The following is an 18,525-nucleotide window of genomic DNA, read 5'->3' on the forward strand; positions in this document are numbered from 1 at the left end:
CACTCATCTTTGCCAAGAAATATGGAAGACAGCTTCCTGGCCAACTGACTGGAAGAGATCCATATTTATGCCTATTCCCAAGAAAGGTGATCCAACCGAACGCAGAAATTATCGAACAATATCATTAATATCACACACAAGCAAAATTTTGCGAAGATCATTCAAAAACGGCTGCAGCAGTATATCAACAGGGAACTGCCAGAAATTCAGGCCAGTTTCAGAAGAGGACATGGAACCAGGGATATCACTGCTGATGTCAGATAGATCCTGGCTGAAAACAGAGAATACCAGAAGGATGTTTACCTGTGTTTTATTGACTATGCAAAGGCATTTGACTGTGTGGGTCATAAATTATGGATAACATTGCAAAGAATGGGAATTCCAGGGCACTTAATTGTGCTCATGAGGAACCTTTACATAGATCAAGAGGCAGTTATTCGGATAGAACAAGGGAATACTGATTGGTTTAAATTCAGGAAAGGTGTGCATCAGGGTTGTATCCTTTCACTATACCTATTCAATCTGTATGCCGAGCAAATAATCCTAGAAGCTGGACTATATGAAGAAGAACGGGGCATCAGGATTGGAGGAAGGCTTATTAACAACCTGTGGTATGCAGATGACACAACCTTGCTTGCAGAAAGTGAAGAGGACTTGAAGCACTTACTGATGAAAATCAAAGACCACAGCCTTCAGTATGGATTACACCTCAACATAAAGAACACAAAAATCCTCACAACTGGACCAATGAGCAACATCATGATAAACGGAGAAAAGACTGAAGTTGGCAAGGATTTCGTTTTACTTGGATCCACAATCAAGAGCCATGGAAGCAGCAGTCAAGAAATCAAACAACGCATTGCATTGGGTAAATCTGCTGCAAAGGACCTCTTTAAAGTGTTGAAAAGCAAAGATGTCACCTTGAAGACTAAGGTGTGCCTGACCCAAGCAAGCCATGGTATTTTCAGTCGCATCATATGCATGCAAAAGCTGGACAATGAATAAGGAGGACCGAAGAAGAATTGACGCCTTTGAATTGTGGTGTCAGCGAGGAATATTGAATATACCATGGACTGCCAAAAGAACGAACAGACCTGTCTTGGAAGAAGTACAACCAGAGTGCTTCCTTGGAAGCAAGTATGGCGAGACTGTGTCTTACATACTTTGGATATGTTGTCAGGAGGGATCAGTCCCTGGAGAAGGACATCATGCTTGGCAAGGTACAGGGTCAGCGGAAAAGAGGAAGACCCTCAACAAGGTGGATTGACACAGTCGCTGCAACAATGAGCTCAGCATAACAACGATTGTAAGGATGGCACAGGACTGGGAGTGTTTTGATCTGTTGTGCACAGGGTAGCTATGAGTTGGAACCAACTCAACAGCACCTAACAACAACAACAGCAGCAGAAAGCACTTAATGTGTGCTGTGATTCATCCATTCAACTATATTGAGTGCCTACTGTATGCCAAGCCTTGCACTGAGTCCTGGAAATGTAGTTGTGAGCAAAACAGGTGTGGTTTCAGTTTTCATGGAGCTTAGAGTTTAGTTAGGAATATGGACAGTAAACAGATAAGCAAAGAAATGTACAAGTATAGATTGGGCAGCCATTCGAACAGAGCAAGGGGACACTGTGTGGTTTAAAATCAGGAAGGGTGTACATCATGGCTGTATCCTTTCACCATACTTATTCATCTGTATGCTGAGCAAATAATCTGAAAAGCTGGACTATATGAAGAGGAACCTGACATCAGGATTGGTAGAAGACATTAACAACCTGCCATATGCAGGTAACACAATTTTACTTGCTGAAAATGAAGAGGACTTGAAACACTGATGAAGCCATTGGTATGGATTAAACCTCGAAATAAAGAAAACAAAAATCCTCACAACTGGACCAATAAGCAACATCATGATAACGGGGAAAAGATTGAAGTTGTCAAGAATTTCCTTTTTCTTGGATCCACAATCAATGCCCATGAAAGCAGCAGTCAAGAAATCAAACGACGTATTGCATTTGGCAAATCTGCTCTAAAACCCATTGCCGTCGAGTCAATTCTGACTCATAGTGATCTATAGGACAGAGTGGAGCTGCCCCATAGGGTTTCCAAGGAGCAGTTGGTGGATTCAAGTTCCTGACCGTTTTGGTTAGCAGCTGTATCTCTTAACCACTGTGCAACCAGGACTCCATTGCAAAAGACCGCTTTAAAGTGTTAAAAAGCAAAGATGCCACCTTGAAGATGAAGATGTGCCTCACCCAAGCCATGGTATTTTCAGCCGCTTCATTTTCATGCAAAAGCCGCACAATGAATAAGGAAAACCAAAAAAGAATTGATGCCTTTTTGAATTACGGTGTTGGTGAGGAATATTGAATATACCATGGACTGCCAGAAGAATGAACAAATCTGTCTTGGAAGAAGTACAACCAGAGTGCTCCTTAGAAGCGAGGATGGTGAGACTTTGTCTCGCATACTTTGGACATGTCATCAGGAGGGACCAGTCCCTGGACAAGGATATCATGCTTGGTAAAGAAGAAGGTCAGTGAAAAAGAAGAAGACCCACAGTGAGATGGATTGACACAGTGGCTGCAACAATGGGCTCAAACATAGCAACGATTGTGTGAGGATGGCACAGGACTGGAATGTTTTATTCTGTTGTACATAGGGTCTCTATGAGTCAGAACTGACTTGATGGCACCTAACAACAACAACAAAGAAATGAACAGAATGCTGTGATAGAGAATAACAGACAGGCAGAGTGAGGGATCTACTTTATTTGGGTGTGACCCAGAACAGCTTCTCTGAGGCGGTGACATTTCAGCCGAGATCTGGAGGAATACAGAACATCGCATTTTATTTTTAAATAAAAATTCTGAAAGAAACTTGCTGTCAAGTACAAAAGAGCCCCTCCCTTTCTTGCAGAGTTCCTTTAATATTCCTGATTGTAAGGGGCTTTCATTATTAGCAGAAAAGAAGACTTTAATCTTTTCTTTCCTCTGCTACCAGGCCAGAATACGCTGGGTATTGTCTGACTCTGCTCAGCCAGAAAAGCCGGTGTCACCAACTACTTTCAAGGACAATCATGTGTGAGGGCACCTTTGTGCTTAGCTGGCTGATTCTCACTGATTCTCATCCTGCTTTGGCGACCATTAGGCATAAAAACAATCCTGAATTTCACTGAATTTAAACATTAAAAAAAAAAAAAGTCTTTTGCCTTTTGACCCAGGCTGTACGGCTTAGGTGTCTTTTCATTGTAACCTTTTCTAGCCTTGTTATCCTGAAGATGTCCGGGTGTCTTGACAGAGGTTGGGCAGGCAGCTCCCTGTGTCATTGTTGTTAGTTCCCATCAAGTTGGCTCCAACTCAAAGTGACTCCGTGTACAACAGAACGAAACATTGCCCAGTCCTACACCATCTTCATAATTGTTGGTATGCTCAAATCCATTATTGGCAGCCACTGTAAATTTTGGTCGTCTTCCAACCTAGGGGACTTTCTTCCAGCACTATATAGGACAATAGGCTGTTGTGATCCATAGGGTTTTCACTGGCTAGTGTTCAGAAGTAGTTCACCAGGCCTTTCTTCCTAGGCTGTCTTAGTCTGGAAGCTCTGCTGAAACCTGTTGGTGTTTGAAATGCCAGGGGTATAGCTTCCAGCATCCTAGTAATATGCAGGCCACCCCAGTAGGACAAACTAAGAGATGGGCAGTGGCCCGCACCACTTGATCACATATATCAAATTCGGTTAAACAGTGGGCACATGGGATAGGCATTTGTCCTCTCCTCCAGCATCTCCCCCTACCTCTGCCCTCTTTTTGCTTCCATTCCTTCCCTGAGATTTTTTCTTTCTGCCCCAAAGAAGCAATGTCTTTCCTTCAGGCTGCACTCCGCTTAGACAGCACATGCTCCAAAAAGTCTCCAAGGCCCTGCTTAGCTCTCTCCCCTCTGTGCGCAACAATCACGCGTGTCAAACTGTGTAGCAATGTGCTCTCCTGTCTCCTCTGCTTGGCTATAACCTCCAAAAGGACAAGGACAAGGATCCTCTCTCTATGTCATCGTATTTCCCGTGCCCAGCACACTCCTGGGCAGAGGCTGCACTTATCTAAACATTAGCTTTTCTTATCATCCCCTCCACCACCCATCTGTCTGTCTGTCATACCGTGGTGGCTTGCATGTTGCTATGATGTTGGACGCCACACCACTGGTATTTCAAATACCATCAGGGTCACCCATGGTAGACAGGTTTCAACAGAGCTTCCAGATTAAGACAGACTAGGAAGAAAGACCTGGCAATCTACTTCAGAAAATTAGCCAATGAAAATCCTATTGATCACAACAGAACACTGCCTGATATAGTGCTGGAAAATGAGACCCCTAGGTTGGAAGGCACTGAAAACACACCGTGACCCAAACAATGGACTTGAGCATACCAACGATAGTGAAGATGGTGTAGGGTCAGAGAGCATTTCACTCTGTTGTGCGTGGGGTCTCCGTGAGTCAGAGGCAGTTCAGCAGCAACCAACAACAACAATAACATCATCCTCTTAGCGCCAAGGTACACATGAGGACGGTCATTCGGGGGACATTTGTCTTAGAGTTTTTGACTAAGGTGAGGCATGTTAAACAGCATCAGGCAGGTCTTCATACTTTGGTTAAACAGCCCCATTCTCTTTACTTCTATTTTTTCCTCTTTCTTCCATGACAATAGCGCTGTCATTTGAAATAGCTTTTACAGTTTTTTTTTTATTATTACAAAAAAAAATACCCGATTGTTATTTAAATTTTCAAAAATATTATCAAGCGTAAAGGATAAAAGAGAAAATTAAAACGCTCTGTAACTCTTCCAGTCTTGGTAAGCATACATATGCATATGTATGCGTATTTTGACTATAAATTTTTGTATATAAGTTACAGAATGGGAACACATTGTACACATTGTTAGTAATTATATATTACTGTATCATTTAATATTCTTCTGCATCTTCTTTTAATTTTAAAAAGGGCTGTGCATGGTAATATATCAAATAGATGTATCGTTATTTATTTAACTCTTTTTTCCTATTAGCTGATAGTTGATCCTACATTTGTCTTCTCGCTAAGAATTCTTTGGTGAACGTTGTATATCTTGATAGAATAAACCCAGGAGTATAGAGGAGGGTCAGGAAAGGCCTCCTGGCAGAAATGACATCTGTCTGGAGACAGGATACGTGTAGGAAAGCTAGGTGAAGGGGAGAAGGTGGGAGGCAGGAGTGACTGATGGAGGAAACAGCCCGCGCAAAGGCCCGGAGGTGAGGGAGCCTGTGAGTGTGCTAGGAACTGGAAGTATTTCAGTGCAGTGGAGGGTGTGTTGGAGGTGGGGGAGTCAGGGTGTGGGTGTGGGCGATGAGATGGTTATTGACCAGGTGACCAGGGCCAAGTCCAAGGCAGCCCAGGGAGCCATGCTAAGCAGGTAGACTTTGGGCAATGAAGAGTCAGTGCAATAAGAGCAAAGGGGTGCCATGCTCAGGTTTGCATTTTTCATAGACCCCTCCGGCTGTTGCAGCTAACTCCACATAGCTGGCCTAACCCACCCTCCATTCAACAGTTAGACTTGGAGCTGTTATGAACACAAGGCAACAGAAATTAGAATGAAGAAGAGGAAAAAAGAGTTCACATGTATCAGCTCACGGATAAGCTTTTCAAACTGTCTAGATTCTTACATTTGGGGCACAATTCAACAGCAAGGCAAAATCCTTACTCTTCTCTCCAACCCTGGCAGAGATGCCATGTGCTTTAAATGACTTCATTGGTTTCTGGCCCCCATCCCTGATCCAAGAGCCCCGTTGGTGTATCCCGATGACCCCCTGCAAAAAAAAACCAAACCCGTTGCCGTCGAGTCAATTCTGACTCATAGCAACCCTATAGGACAGACAAGAACTGCTCCATAGAGTTCCCAAGGAGTGCCTGGTGGATTCAAACTGCTGACCTTTTGGTTAGCAGCCGTAGCGCTTAACCACTATGCTACCAGGGTTTCCATCCCAATGACAAAAATGACAAGAGGGTTGAAATTTCCTCTAGTAGCTGAGCGAGGCTGCAGTGTCCACCCAAGCCCGCCAGAGAAGCAGGCGTGGTCCACGCTGTGTTTGTAATGCGATCCCAGCCTCCAGCTCCCCAGTTCTCCAAGGACATAGCAGGTGCAGAGCCCACCGGCGCTGGGCCTCCCCAGGGCTGATGTCTCCATTTAGGGAGCCTGCCTGAAGCTAATGGGCAGTGACAGCTCCATTTGAGAAACACGGAAACACTTAACAGGGAGGCTATGATCTGCCAGCCCCGTAAGCTGCTTATTAGCAGGGAAATCACGTTCCCACTGTATCCTGCCCCCTTGGTTAACCCCTGTTCTTGCATCTCCTCTCTGCTATCTCACTTAAAGATTTCATTATTTTCTGAGGCAGTGGGGGGGTGGGCAGGGAGGAGGGAGGCTTCTGAGCTGCCAGAAGCTGTTTCTCTGTCTCCCATCCGTGCCTCAGGGGAGACCCAGGCAGAGCGAGCGCCTTCTGGTGTGGATGTGAAATGATAGTTTTTAAAGAAAAATGGTCCCTGAAGACTGTCTCAGCTAATCTGCTTCCTACGCTAGCTGGTCTGGGTCCCAACACCCCGGCCAAAGAAACACACCCACAGGTCAGCCTTATAACATACCATCTTGTGCCAATGACCGCTGCCACTGGCATCTCTTAATTTGATCTCAACACCATCCCTTCTTCTCCACCCCTTTCCCCACCCCAGTCCCGGCCAGCTTCATCTGTCCTCTGATGATTGCACCAACCAGCCAGCCCCCCTTTTCCCGTGCACCCCCCACACCACGGCAGAGGGCCATCTGCGAACTTGAGCTCTCTACTGGGATCTCAAACTCGCCAGAAAGGAAACCAAGGCTTGATCCTCCCTCAAATGTTGATCAGCCCCCAGTGTTCTCTATCTCAGTAAATGGCATCCCCACTCACCACTTAGATCAGGCCAAGAGTCTCGGGGTCACCTCCAACTCCTTTCTTCCTCCCAAACCCCACATCCCATCTATCAACAGATCTTGACAACTCCAAGTTCAAAGTTTACCCCAAATCCTAATGCATCTCACCATCCCCCCACTATCACCTTCCTCCAAGCCACCATTGTCTCTTGCCTGGATTATTGTAGTAGCCTCTTAACTGGTCTCACTCTTTCCGTTATCCCCTGTCCCCTACTCAGTCTGTTCTGGGCACAGTACCAATGTCCCTTTTTAAACAAAAAAAACGAAACTCATTGCGGTGCACTCAGAGGGACTCAAAGCGACCCCGTGTGTTACAGAGTAGAACCGCTCTGTAGGATTTTCTTGGCTGTAATCTTTTTACGGAAGCAGATCACCGGGACTTTCTTTTCAGCACCACTAGGTAAATTCGTACCACCAACCTTTAGGTTAGTAGACCAATGCAAACCATTCGCCTCACTCAGGGACCCTTTTTAAACATAAAACCAAATCCATCGCCATCGAGTAGATTCCAACTTACAGCAACCCTATAGGGCAGAGTAGAACTGTCCCATAGGTTTTCCAAGGAGCAGCTGGTGGATTTGAACTACCAACCTTTTGGTTTGCAACCAAGCTCTTAACCACTGTGCCACCAGGGCTCCTGTTCAAATATAAGTCAAATTCTATTATTCACTGCTCAGAGTTCTCCAGTGGCTTCCCATCAAGCTGGATTAAAATCCATGGTCCTCACGTGGCCTTTCAGGACCTCTGTGATCTGGCTCCTGGCCACCTCTTTGATGCCTTCCATTTCTCCCCACCTTGGTCACTCTGCTCTGGCCACACTGGCCTCGTTGCTCTTCTGCACCTATGCCAAGTGAACACCTGTCTTAGGGCCCTTTCACTTGCTGTTCCCTCTGCCTGGAATATTTTTCCTCCAGAAATCTCTAAATGGCCTCCTTTGCTGAGGTCTTACTCCAAGATGATTTCCTCGGAGCTAACCACTTTATGGGCTGATCCCCTGACCTGGCTTTATTTTTCTTAATACCACTTATCTCTGCCCAGGGTAAAATACATATTTACATTTGTAGTTATATTAATGTGTGTCTGTTCATTGCCTTTCTTCCCCAGTAGAAGGTTAACTCCATGAGGGCATGGGTTTTGCATCATGTACAACTGTAAACCCAGCACCTCAAACAGTACCCAGAACACTGCAGGTGCTCAATAAATATTTGTTGGATGAGCAGATGCGTAAATGAATGAATGAATGACTCTGGACAATAAATCCTAACCACACTGTTGACTCTGGGGGCCCATCCTTTTACGGGAGTTTTTACCTCACTGGCAGAAAAGCCAACCACAAGTCTTGATAGTAGGGTTGGGAGTCAGTACTCATTTTCTGAGTCCTGAAGCTAAGATATCAAAACAGCTGGCTTAGTTTGGCCTGGAATACCAAATAGGTTTCTTTAAGTCTGACATGAGTCCTTTAAAAATGCAAGGCTGCTTCCACAGTATTTAAAACTTAAACACCATGAAAATTCTCCATTGTAGGAAGCATATGTCATCTGTAGGGATTTGTAATGGGAAAAGAGAACAAAATAATACTTAGAGTTATGATGGGTTGAGCACTTACTCCGAGTCAGGCACTGTGCCAGGCACATGTATTGTCTCATTTTACCCCCATCACACACACACACGCCCTCCCCATGATAGGAATCAGAATTATCCCCATTTCACAAATGAGGAAACAGACTTTAAGGAGCTTGCCTGGAGTTGCATAGTTAGTGGATAGTGATGCTAGGATTAGAATCCAGGCCTGCTGGCTACAGAGGCAAGGACTTACTTCTGTCCAAATGGGAAGGGATCAGGAGGTGGGGGCTCTTTGATAGCCAAGTGTCCTCACATACAGCAAATACCTCAGCTTCCTTTCACTGTAAGGCTTTGAAGATGCACTTACGCTCCTTCTGGAGCCCTGGTGGCGCAGTAGTTAAGAGCTATGGCCGCTAACCAAAAGGTCAGCAGTTCGAATCCATCAGCTGCTTCTTGGAAACCCTATGCGGCAGTTCTATTCTGTCCTCTAGGGTTGCTATGAGTCAGAATCGACAAGACGGCACTGGTTTTTTTTTTTTTTTTTAATAAATATTCCTTCACATTCTCATCTAACCTTTACTCTTCCAGCTACTCAAGTTCAACAACAGCCCTGCATTTTCCCATCAGCGTCCTCTCGATTGCCAAATGCGCTGGCCCATTCTCAGTGATTCTCCTACTTGACCTCTTGGAGGTATTTGAGCTTTAACAATGCCCTTTTCCTTGGGTTCTTCTCATTCCTTAGTTTGTCTGATGCTGCTCTCTCCTGGCTCTTCTACCTCTCTCTGACAGCCTTCGGGCAATTTTCTCATTGGCAAATGGGATTAACGCCTACTTCACAGGGTTGTTACATGAATTAAAGAGGCAATGTATGTAAAACACTTAACAAATATGTGTTGCATAGAAAGTGTCCTGTAATTTTTGTTATTACCTTTATTACTGTCATCCCCTCCATATTCTGTCCTATTATTACTGTTATCTCCCCTCCATCCCCATATTTTGTCCCTCAAGTTTTCGAGACCTTTCCTGAGCTCCTGAACTTGTCCTTCTAACTCCCTCTTGTCATCTGGAATCTCACAGGTCCCTCAAAGGCATGGTGTCCAAAATGGAAACAGCCGTCTTTCCCTAATTCTCCTATATTCTCTGTCTTGGTGATGGATATAACCATATTCTCCACCATTCAAACTAGAGATCTCACCATCCTTGACTTCTCCCACACTTCCCACCCTGTCCCACTCCATTATTCCACCAGCCTCCAAGCTATCAACTGTACTTGTAAAGTGGAGCCAGGAGACGTCAGATGGACTTGGTTCATGTTGCAGCTCTGCTATTCCTTAGCGGTGACCTTGAGTAAATTACATAATCTCCCTGCCCTCAGTTTCCTCATCTATAAGATGGGGATGATAATAATGCCCATCTCCTAGCATCATTGGGAGAATTAAGTAAGATAGTGCAAGTAAGAGCTGTCTAAGGTGTCTGGGTGCCTGGGATATGGCAAATGTTGAATCAATGTTAGCTAATATCATTATTGTCACTTCTACTGTATTATTAGGTTGTGGCTACCTCTTATAGACATTGTGTTTGAAACACTTGGAGCTCTTGTCCAAATGGGCCTTGCACTTAGAGCAAAGAGCAAGGAACCCCAGGTTTAGTGGTTTGTCTGCTCTCTTCAGGAGGGCACTAGTGTGTGCATGTGTGTGTGCACTCAGACATGCATGCACACTCACACACACACACACACACGTGTTATGATTCTGCCTTAGAGCAAGACCTTTCCATATAGAAGGACCAGCAGGATGGGTGCAAAATGGTGATGATTTTCTCTCTGGGGCCAGATTGCCTTGCCCAGCACTGCTCTGTGTTTCATCCCACCCCTCCTTCCCCACTGGAGAATGGCCAGCTAAGTTCACTTCCTGGCACCTTGTAACTGAGGGTGACTGACTTACGAGCTCACCAGGGCTGTGTAGTTTACCCAGGCAGTGCAGGCATCAAACCCAGGTCTTGTGGTTGGGATCTTTCTCCACTGACGGGAGTTTGTAAACTGCTGTACTCTGTTGAGCTGGAAAGCATCAGTTCCTGACTGAGAACCAGAAGAAAGCACTGTGAGGGACCTGTTGCTAAATATTGAAATGCCCCAGGTGATGTATAAATGGGTCATTAATTTGCATCTTGTATTACAGGAAACATCTCCGGTGTGAGCTGGGCTGACTCCTGGGGGTAGGGTGGGGGAACACGCCACATGCCACTAACCTCACCATCTCATGCCTTTGCCATACAGTTCCTAACTGCCCAGAGGGATGCCTGGGCAGTTAATAAGCTACAGCAGCTGAAGGTCAGGAGCCCAAGGTCGTGTCCCAAAGTTCATAAGGATTTTGCATTTTATGTTGCTCTCATTTCTGATCATTGAAAAACCTCTCAGAGGTAGTGAAAGGATGGGATTGAAGAAAATCATATCCAGTTTTGCTTGGTTCTGTTTTGTTTTGCCTTTTGCTATTTTTTTTTTTTTTTCTTTCTCCACCCACCACAAGTTCTTTTCTTCCCCTCTCATAGTGTGGGCGAAATGCTGAAAACTTCGACCGGTTTTTCACCCGCCATCCACCAGTCCTAACACCTCCTGACCAGGAAGTCATCAGGAATATTGACCAATCAGAATTCGAAGGATTTTCCTTTGTTAACTCTGAATTTTTAAAACCTGAAGTCAAGAGCTAAGTAGATGTGTAGATCTCTGTCCTTCATTTCTGTCATTCAAAGTCAACAGCTGTTGTGATGACATTCTTTTTATTGCAAAGTTGCATTCATGTTTTATTTGCCAATGAGACTGGAGTGACCATGTTGAAGAGCCCAAATGTCCTCAGGTAGTTTGGAGCATCTCTCCTGAGATCAAATTATGCAGATGGCTCAAAGAAAATGCCGGTGCATAATTAAGCCATTAACAAGTCCTCTAACAATTTATTTCTCCAGCATGCCTGTTAACGAGATCCTGTAGGGAGAGGAAATGCCTGCTTTCTGTCCCTCTTTTTGGCATCACCATTTTCACACATTCTCCAACCCCAACCCTCTCCACTCTAGATTCTTGCTACAAAACGGGTGGGTAATTGGAGGCTAGCAGGATTCGTCTACTTCTGGACTTGGAGTTTTGCTTGTACCCAAGTGCATGGTTGCTTTGGCCTTGAGGGAACCCCTCTGTTCTGCATGTTTTGAAGGCTCCATGACTTTGAAAAAAAAATGCTAAAAAAAAATTGTATTTGTTACTTTTTTAACCCAAAGTTAAGAAGATTATCTAAGCCCTTGTAAAATTCCAAGCCTGTGCTTTTAAACGGTTTCTTTCTAAAAGCACTGCAAGGGGCCAAAGGGCAACCAGCGTGGGTGCTACCTCAGCGCCATAATTTCTGATACCCTATGTCCCTGATCGCCCACATCCCCAAACTACTTGAAAAGGGCATTTGGCACCACTTCTTGAAAGTGCATGGTCACTCTAGAAAGGTCCCCAAGGGCCACGATTTTACATTCATTTCAAACTTTATTGCTTCAGGGTTTTATTTCTGTTGTTCAAATACCAGAAAAAAAAAAAAAGGTTACTCAGTTTGTTACACATGCTTTAAAATGTGTGTCCAAAATGTTATTAACCACAATGACCTGCTTTGATTCAACCAAGAAGGCAGCTCTGGAGCCCAGTAGACCCGTGCCTGTGGGCATGGGATTTGTCTAGGTTTGTGGCTGGCTTTGGAAAGCCAATTAAGTGCTCGGAGAGACACCATTTCTTGAAACAAAGACAGTTGTACTCTTCACTTTGTTGTTGTTTTGCAAGATGTTTGTGGAATGTCCATTTGTATCTGAATATCTGTTACATGCCATTTTTCTTCTAGCATCGAGAGACAATAAAAAAAAAAAAGAAAAGAAGAAATGCTATTTCAAGGAACACTGCTCTCTTTGAAAAATGTGGAGTCACACTACAGAGCGGGGCTCCTGGGGCTTCAGGACAGAAAGAAACAAAATCCAGAGCTTAATGCCAGCCCTGTTGTTCAGCCAGTCAGAGAGGCAGCGGCTGTAGGCTTCTCATGGGTTCCTGATGGTCTACAGTACGGTGGGACAACCTGGCCAGGGCCTCCTGCAATGTCAGAGCCCAAAGTCCCCGTTTCCTCTAGACTGAAGTTTAGGGGCCAACTAAGAGCATGGCTGGGGCTGATTCTTATCAAAATTGTCACTCCTCCCAAGTTGGACTAAATAGTCTAACAAGCGGCTTTGAGAGCCCCTAGAGCCCAGGGAAGTCCCTTGGGTGGAGGAAATTTAATTTTTGTTGAGCAGATAAGGACAGCAGATGACTCCTCTTCCTTGTCTGTGGCTTCCTGCTATTCTCAGCAGCCCTAAAGAGAATTCTTACCACAATTCAAGGGATTTCCAGAAGTTCTGGAGTTTTGGAGAGATCATCGAGGAACTTTAAAAATTTGACAAATATCCTTGAGTAAGCCTTCTTATTTATAAGAAAACCATGGGGAACTCCACTTAGGCCAGGCCCTTGCAGTTCATGCCTTCTTGCTCTCTTCTCCTTGCTCCAGCTTTTGGGATCACCCCGCCGCTGCCATTGTGGCTGCTACCTGGAGCTAAGGTGAAACAAGTTTGAAGTCCTAGCTGACAAGCCTACAAGGATAGAGAAAGAGGGAAATCAGGGCAAAACCCCCTCATTTTATTGTTGGGGATATTGGCATCTGGAAGAGGAAGTGACTTGCCCAAGGTTACCCAGGTGGAATGCAAACCCAGTTTCCTGGCCCTCACCATGGGGTCTTTTGCTCTATAGCAATACAATAGGAGCCCTGGTCACATTTATCTCTGAGCCATGCCCACCAATAAGCAAGCTCTTTGAGGTCCTTCATCTGGCTTTTGGGTGACCAGGACTTTCCTTGGACATCCTCTCAGGAAAACAAAAACTGTGGAGAAACATTGGGCCATTGAAAAATGATCTGAAACAACTTTAGAGAGCAACATAGGATAGATAGACAGATAAATAGATAGATAGATGATAAATAGAATATACTGTATATATATATACGCACATATATACACTGCACTGTACATTTTCCAAATTATTGCCATTATTTTTCAAAAGTTTGCAGAAATTTTTCAATAGTTTGGAGAATTAGGTACTCAGACAAAAGACTCTGTCCCCCAAATACACACCTTGTGGAGGACTGGTCAGGGAAGCCTTCTCTGGAAGTAAGGGATCATTAGTCAGAATTCCTGCATTTTCCTTTCTTATCAACATGCCAAAAGCAGACGAAACCAAGAAAAGAGCTTTGACCACATATAATCTCTTGGGGATACTTTGAGAATTTATCCAGAAGGAAAAAGAATTTATTTTTACATTCATCCATTTGTTCCACCCTCTATTCATTCATTCAGCCAGCATTTATTGAGCACCAGCTGTGTGCTGGGCTCTGTGCTGAGTGCCAGGGACACAGCGGGGTACAATAAGGATGTAATCTCTGTCCCACTGGAGCATACCATCTGGTGGGAGGGCAGTCATTAAACAGGTAATTAAAAGCACAGTGTGATCCAGAGATGTCAAGTCTCTAGGTTGGTCAAGGAAGCTTTTTACTAAGAAGAAAACACTATCAAACACCTTTGGGGCTCTTCTTTGTCACCACAGAACACAGTTTGAGGCTGAAGGAGGAGGTGGAGCTGCACCCTTTGACCAAGATTCCTGGGAAAATCATGTGGATGTGATGAGTGGGGAAGAAGAGAGGCAGGGTAGTTGCTGGGAAGGTTTCTTTCTAGAAGGCCAAAGTCACAAGCCTCTACGCTTGAACAGACCACATTTTCATTTCCAGGATCCCAGCAGAGACAGATATCCATATTGTCTCTTTATATGGAGAAGGGAGCTGGGCTTATATCTTGATTCTGAGCCCTGAGTCTCATCTCTTGGGGCATTTAACTCAGATCCCGGAAGACCTTAGCCTTGGTGGAAGGAAACACCACTCCCCTTCCAACACACTGCCTCCCACTTGACACAGCCTAGGTCTTCTAGTCCAGCTAAGACAGGCTGAGATTTTCCAAAGGACATAAATTAGGGGAGAATAAAAGAGAAACAATAAGAAAATTCCACCCCCCCCAAAAAAAAAAAAACCCTGAATACCATCCAGGTTAGCTATGGCTAGTTGTGTACCAGTATTCCAGAATCACACTTCTAATTTCTTAGAATTCTCACTGACCTTTACCTGTTCTTAAGAAAGAATAGGGTTACAATCACGATGACCTTGTTAGGGTATTAATAGGAGACCAGTCAGTTTAATAACCCTCCTTGGATGAGCAATGCTCTTCTTATCTGAATTCAGATGCTGTCAACTCAGGAACTGTCTCAGCAGAGGGCCATTCTCTCCCAACTTCTAGAAGGAAGTTCAGGAGTATTTTCTGTGGGGAACTGCCCACAGGACAATGCCCATAAAGGCAAGTCCTGCTTGGACCATGTGGCTGTTTGAAGCATGAGTCATAACCAGTGCAACAAATAGGGAAGGACTTTCAAAGTTGGGATTGGTGGGAAGGGAATCTTGGTTAGGTGTCCACAGGCAGGGAAGGCCTGAAAGGGTTGATAATACAAGGAGAGGCCTTCCAGCCCTGGATATACCCAAGACCCACACACAACCCAGAGCTCTCAGACCTTGAAGGGAACTAATGGTGAACTAACACAGCTCAGGTCATGTTGAGGGCCAAAATGGACAATGGCTCATATGTAGGACTCTTGGGATCAACAAGTCCCATTTTTTTTGTTTGTTTGTTTTTTCTTGCATGCATTTTGTTTTAGACAGCAAACTACTAATGAGGAAAACAGCAAGAGATCAGGGAAGTCCCATTGTTTTGCTATAGAGTGAGAGCCCTGGCTTGAGGGTAACTACAAGTTGGAAAAAGCAAAGAAACTCCTCCTTAGTCAAGTCTTCCTTCATTGACTCATTCACTCAGCAAACAATTATCAACAGCCTCCTGTGTGCCAAGCCCTATTCTTGTCACTGGAAATACAATAGTGAAGAAACAGACAAGGAGCCTCCCCTCCTGGAGAGAAAGGATAAATAAGCAGATAAACAAGAAAATTTCTGATAGCAATAAGTGCAATGTAGACAAAGAGATGTTAACTTAGGAGTTGTGTGGGCATCAGGAGAGGGCTGCACAGACAACATTAAGTGAAGCCATGGCAATGAAATTTTTATCCCAACAAGGGAAGTAACACACTCAGTGCCTGGGGTGTGGAGCCTCCCACAGCACAGAACTGGGTGACAGCAGGCAGGACAAGGCAAAGAAGAATGGGAGAGGGCCCGCTATCCAGAAAAGACTGAATTGGACCCAGGATGGAAAACAACTCCAACAGTATCTTTTAGCACTCTCCCTCCTGGCCACATTTATTTACCTAAGTGTGTTTCTGACATCACTTACTCCCCACTCCACCTCCCCCCCCACCCCCCCGCCCCACACACATACACTTGCAAGAGTTGGTAGGAAATTCAATGGGGACATTCTACCTATATGTCTGGGAGCAGCAAAAAAGAAGCAACTCCTGTAAAAGATTTTATAAAATGCAAAATGAGCCCAGCAATGAGAAATCCCTAGTCAGTGCTCATTAAGGGATGGGTAGCAGTTGGCCAAACTCTAGCAAGCCAGTCAGTCCTCACTGACCCTCCCTTCTTTATAATCTGACACACCTCTGCCTTCAGCCAGACAGCATGCCTGGTGCCAGTGAGACCCAGGAACTTCTTTGAGAATGCCTTTTTCTTGTTCACCTTGTAGCAAAACAACTGTGAGGCTGTCTCCCCAGTCACGGGATGAGACAGCGCCTAACTAGCAGCAACATGGTCAGGTAAAAATCCATTCCTCTTTGTGCGAGACTAGATGAAGTCACTTCACCTTCCTGTGCCTCACTTTTCTCCTATATCAGATAATGGGGGGTGAGGTCTCCAGGTCTACCTGCCTCACAGCTGTGTGTGGAGAGGATGGGAAGAGATGATAGACTGAGAAGGACCCAAAAGAGGTCAGAGCAACATACAGATATGAGAAGATCTTTTTATTAGCCCACACTCTGATGGTCCCTAGTAAAACTTATGCCAAACTGTAGTTAGTAAACTGAGGTCAGTGGTCCCCCAAAGAAATGCCAGACTAACTAGAAGAATCAAGTGAGTTTTTATTTTGTTTTTTTAAGCTGCCCTTATGGATCTTACTTTAAGCTTTGGGTTTGGTTTCTTACAGTTTGTTGACTCTATAAATGCTATAAACTTACTTAGCTGAGGAAGCCACAAATTCTAGTCTGTGGGTGGGTTTTTGAGGATCCCCTTCAAAGCCTAGATTGCACCAGCAAGTGTGGGGTAGACATCTCCTTTCACAAAGCCACACTCCCTTCTTTGGAGCTGAGTGGCTGTGCAGCAACCCTCCTTTTCAAAGAAAGAGGCCGCCCACCCACAGGGGTCGCCATTGGATGGTTTTCTCTGGGGCATTCCACCCAACAACTAACTCTGTGAACATTAAGCATGCTAAAAAGTAGTTCCCAACTCAATTCATCTGAAAACCAAAAAAAAAAAAACCCAAGCCCACTGCCGTCCAGTCGATTCCGATTCATGAAAGCCAAAGAAAATACACACACATATGTACAACATTTTATGGCAACCCTTAAAAAAATTCAGTGAATTATTTCCTTTTTTAGCAAATTTCTACCAAATTCTCTATCCTGAAGCTAACACACAACATGAAATGAAAGCCAGGGACAGTAAGCACAATGCAGCTGCTAAAGTCTTGCCAGCACAGGGCTCTTTCTGACTCTGCCCGTGAGATGTCACATCAGCCTCCTGGTAACCAGCATGTCTTGGTCATGTTCCCTTCTTCTTATGCTATGTTAATGTATTTGCTTTCCATTTGGCAGAGAGACAAGCGAGACACCTCCAACTTCGACAAAGAGTTCACCAGACAGCCTGTGGAACTCACTCCCACTGATAAACTCTTCATCATGAACTTGGACCAAAATGAGTTTGCTGGCTTCTCCTATACTAATCCAGAATTTGTCATTAATGTGTAGGTGAATGCAAATTCCATTGTTGAGCCTGGAAGGGTCAGCCTTCAGGTCAAGCGTATGTTTCAATTCTAGTCTTCCAGGATTCATGGTGCATATGCTGGCATTCAACATGCGGAGAGCCTGTCCTAGAGGGCTTTTCTTTGTATGTGTAGCTTGCTAGTTTGTTTTCTACATTTGAAAATGTTTAGTTTAGAACAAATGCTTTACCCAATTATAGAAGTACAACTTTTCCAAACATCCAGAAACTCATCAAATGAACAGTGTCAGAACTACCATATCTAATACCAAAATGCTTCAGTATTTGTAATTTTTAAAGTCAGAAGCTGATGTTCCTGGTAAAAGTTTTTACAGTTATTCTACCATATCTTCTTTGAATGCTCAGCATGACTGGTATTTTTAAAAGTTGTGAGTAAGCTTTGCAGTTACTGTGAACTATTGTCTCTTGGAGGAAATTTTTTGTTTAAGAATTGATATGATTAAACCGAATTAATATATGCAACTCCCTTGTTTACGTGGCTGTTTTTAACTGGACTCTGCGGCATAGAGGTTACAAGTTTGTTTCACTCACACAGAATTTTCTTAATTGAACTCATTTGTCAGCATTGTAAAATGGACGATTTTATATAAATATCTGGATTTTCAGATTCACTTGAAAAAATGAAAAGGCTGGGTCTACAGTCCCAGGTGAAAATAATTAGGATTGAGAAGTGGCGGTCTCTTTAAAAGGAGTGTATGTGCTCATTTCACAATGGTCTCCACCATCCCCTAATGCATTACACCTTCCATTCACTTCCCAGGCCACTGTAGCCATTTGAGGCTGAGAGCTCTGCCAATTACGAGTCACAGGATTGATGACCATAATACTTGCTTGAGCCCATAATCAGGTTATCTGAATAGGCAACTAGTCAATGTGGCCCGTGTTTATTAAA

The 18,525-nt window shown here is 44.3% G+C and overlaps 1 protein-coding gene across 2 annotated transcripts in view; it reads left to right on the top strand.

Annotated features, from left to right (window-relative positions):
• The window catches only part of PRKCB (protein kinase C beta), a 390,245-nt gene extending 372,157 nt beyond the window's left edge, over window positions 1-18,088 (top strand). The window contains exon 17 of one of the 2 annotated variants that reach the window (XM_049904226.1): window positions 17,447-18,088. In XM_049904226.1, the coding sequence (XP_049760183.1) occupies window positions 17,447-17,599 (153 nt within the window). In that variant the 3' untranslated portion in view covers window positions 17,600-18,088. Of the gene's footprint in view, window positions 1-11,103 lie in introns of both variants that reach the window. The other variant, XM_049904224.1, reaches the window with a different exon arrangement.
• The last annotated feature ends 437 nt before the right edge of the window (window positions 18,089-18,525 follow it).

The sequence above is a fragment of the Elephas maximus genome, chromosome 12 (genome assembly GCF_024166365.1).
Source record: "Elephas maximus indicus isolate mEleMax1 chromosome 12, mEleMax1 primary haplotype, whole genome shotgun sequence".
NCBI lineage: Eukaryota > Metazoa > Chordata > Mammalia > Proboscidea > Elephantidae > Elephas > Elephas maximus.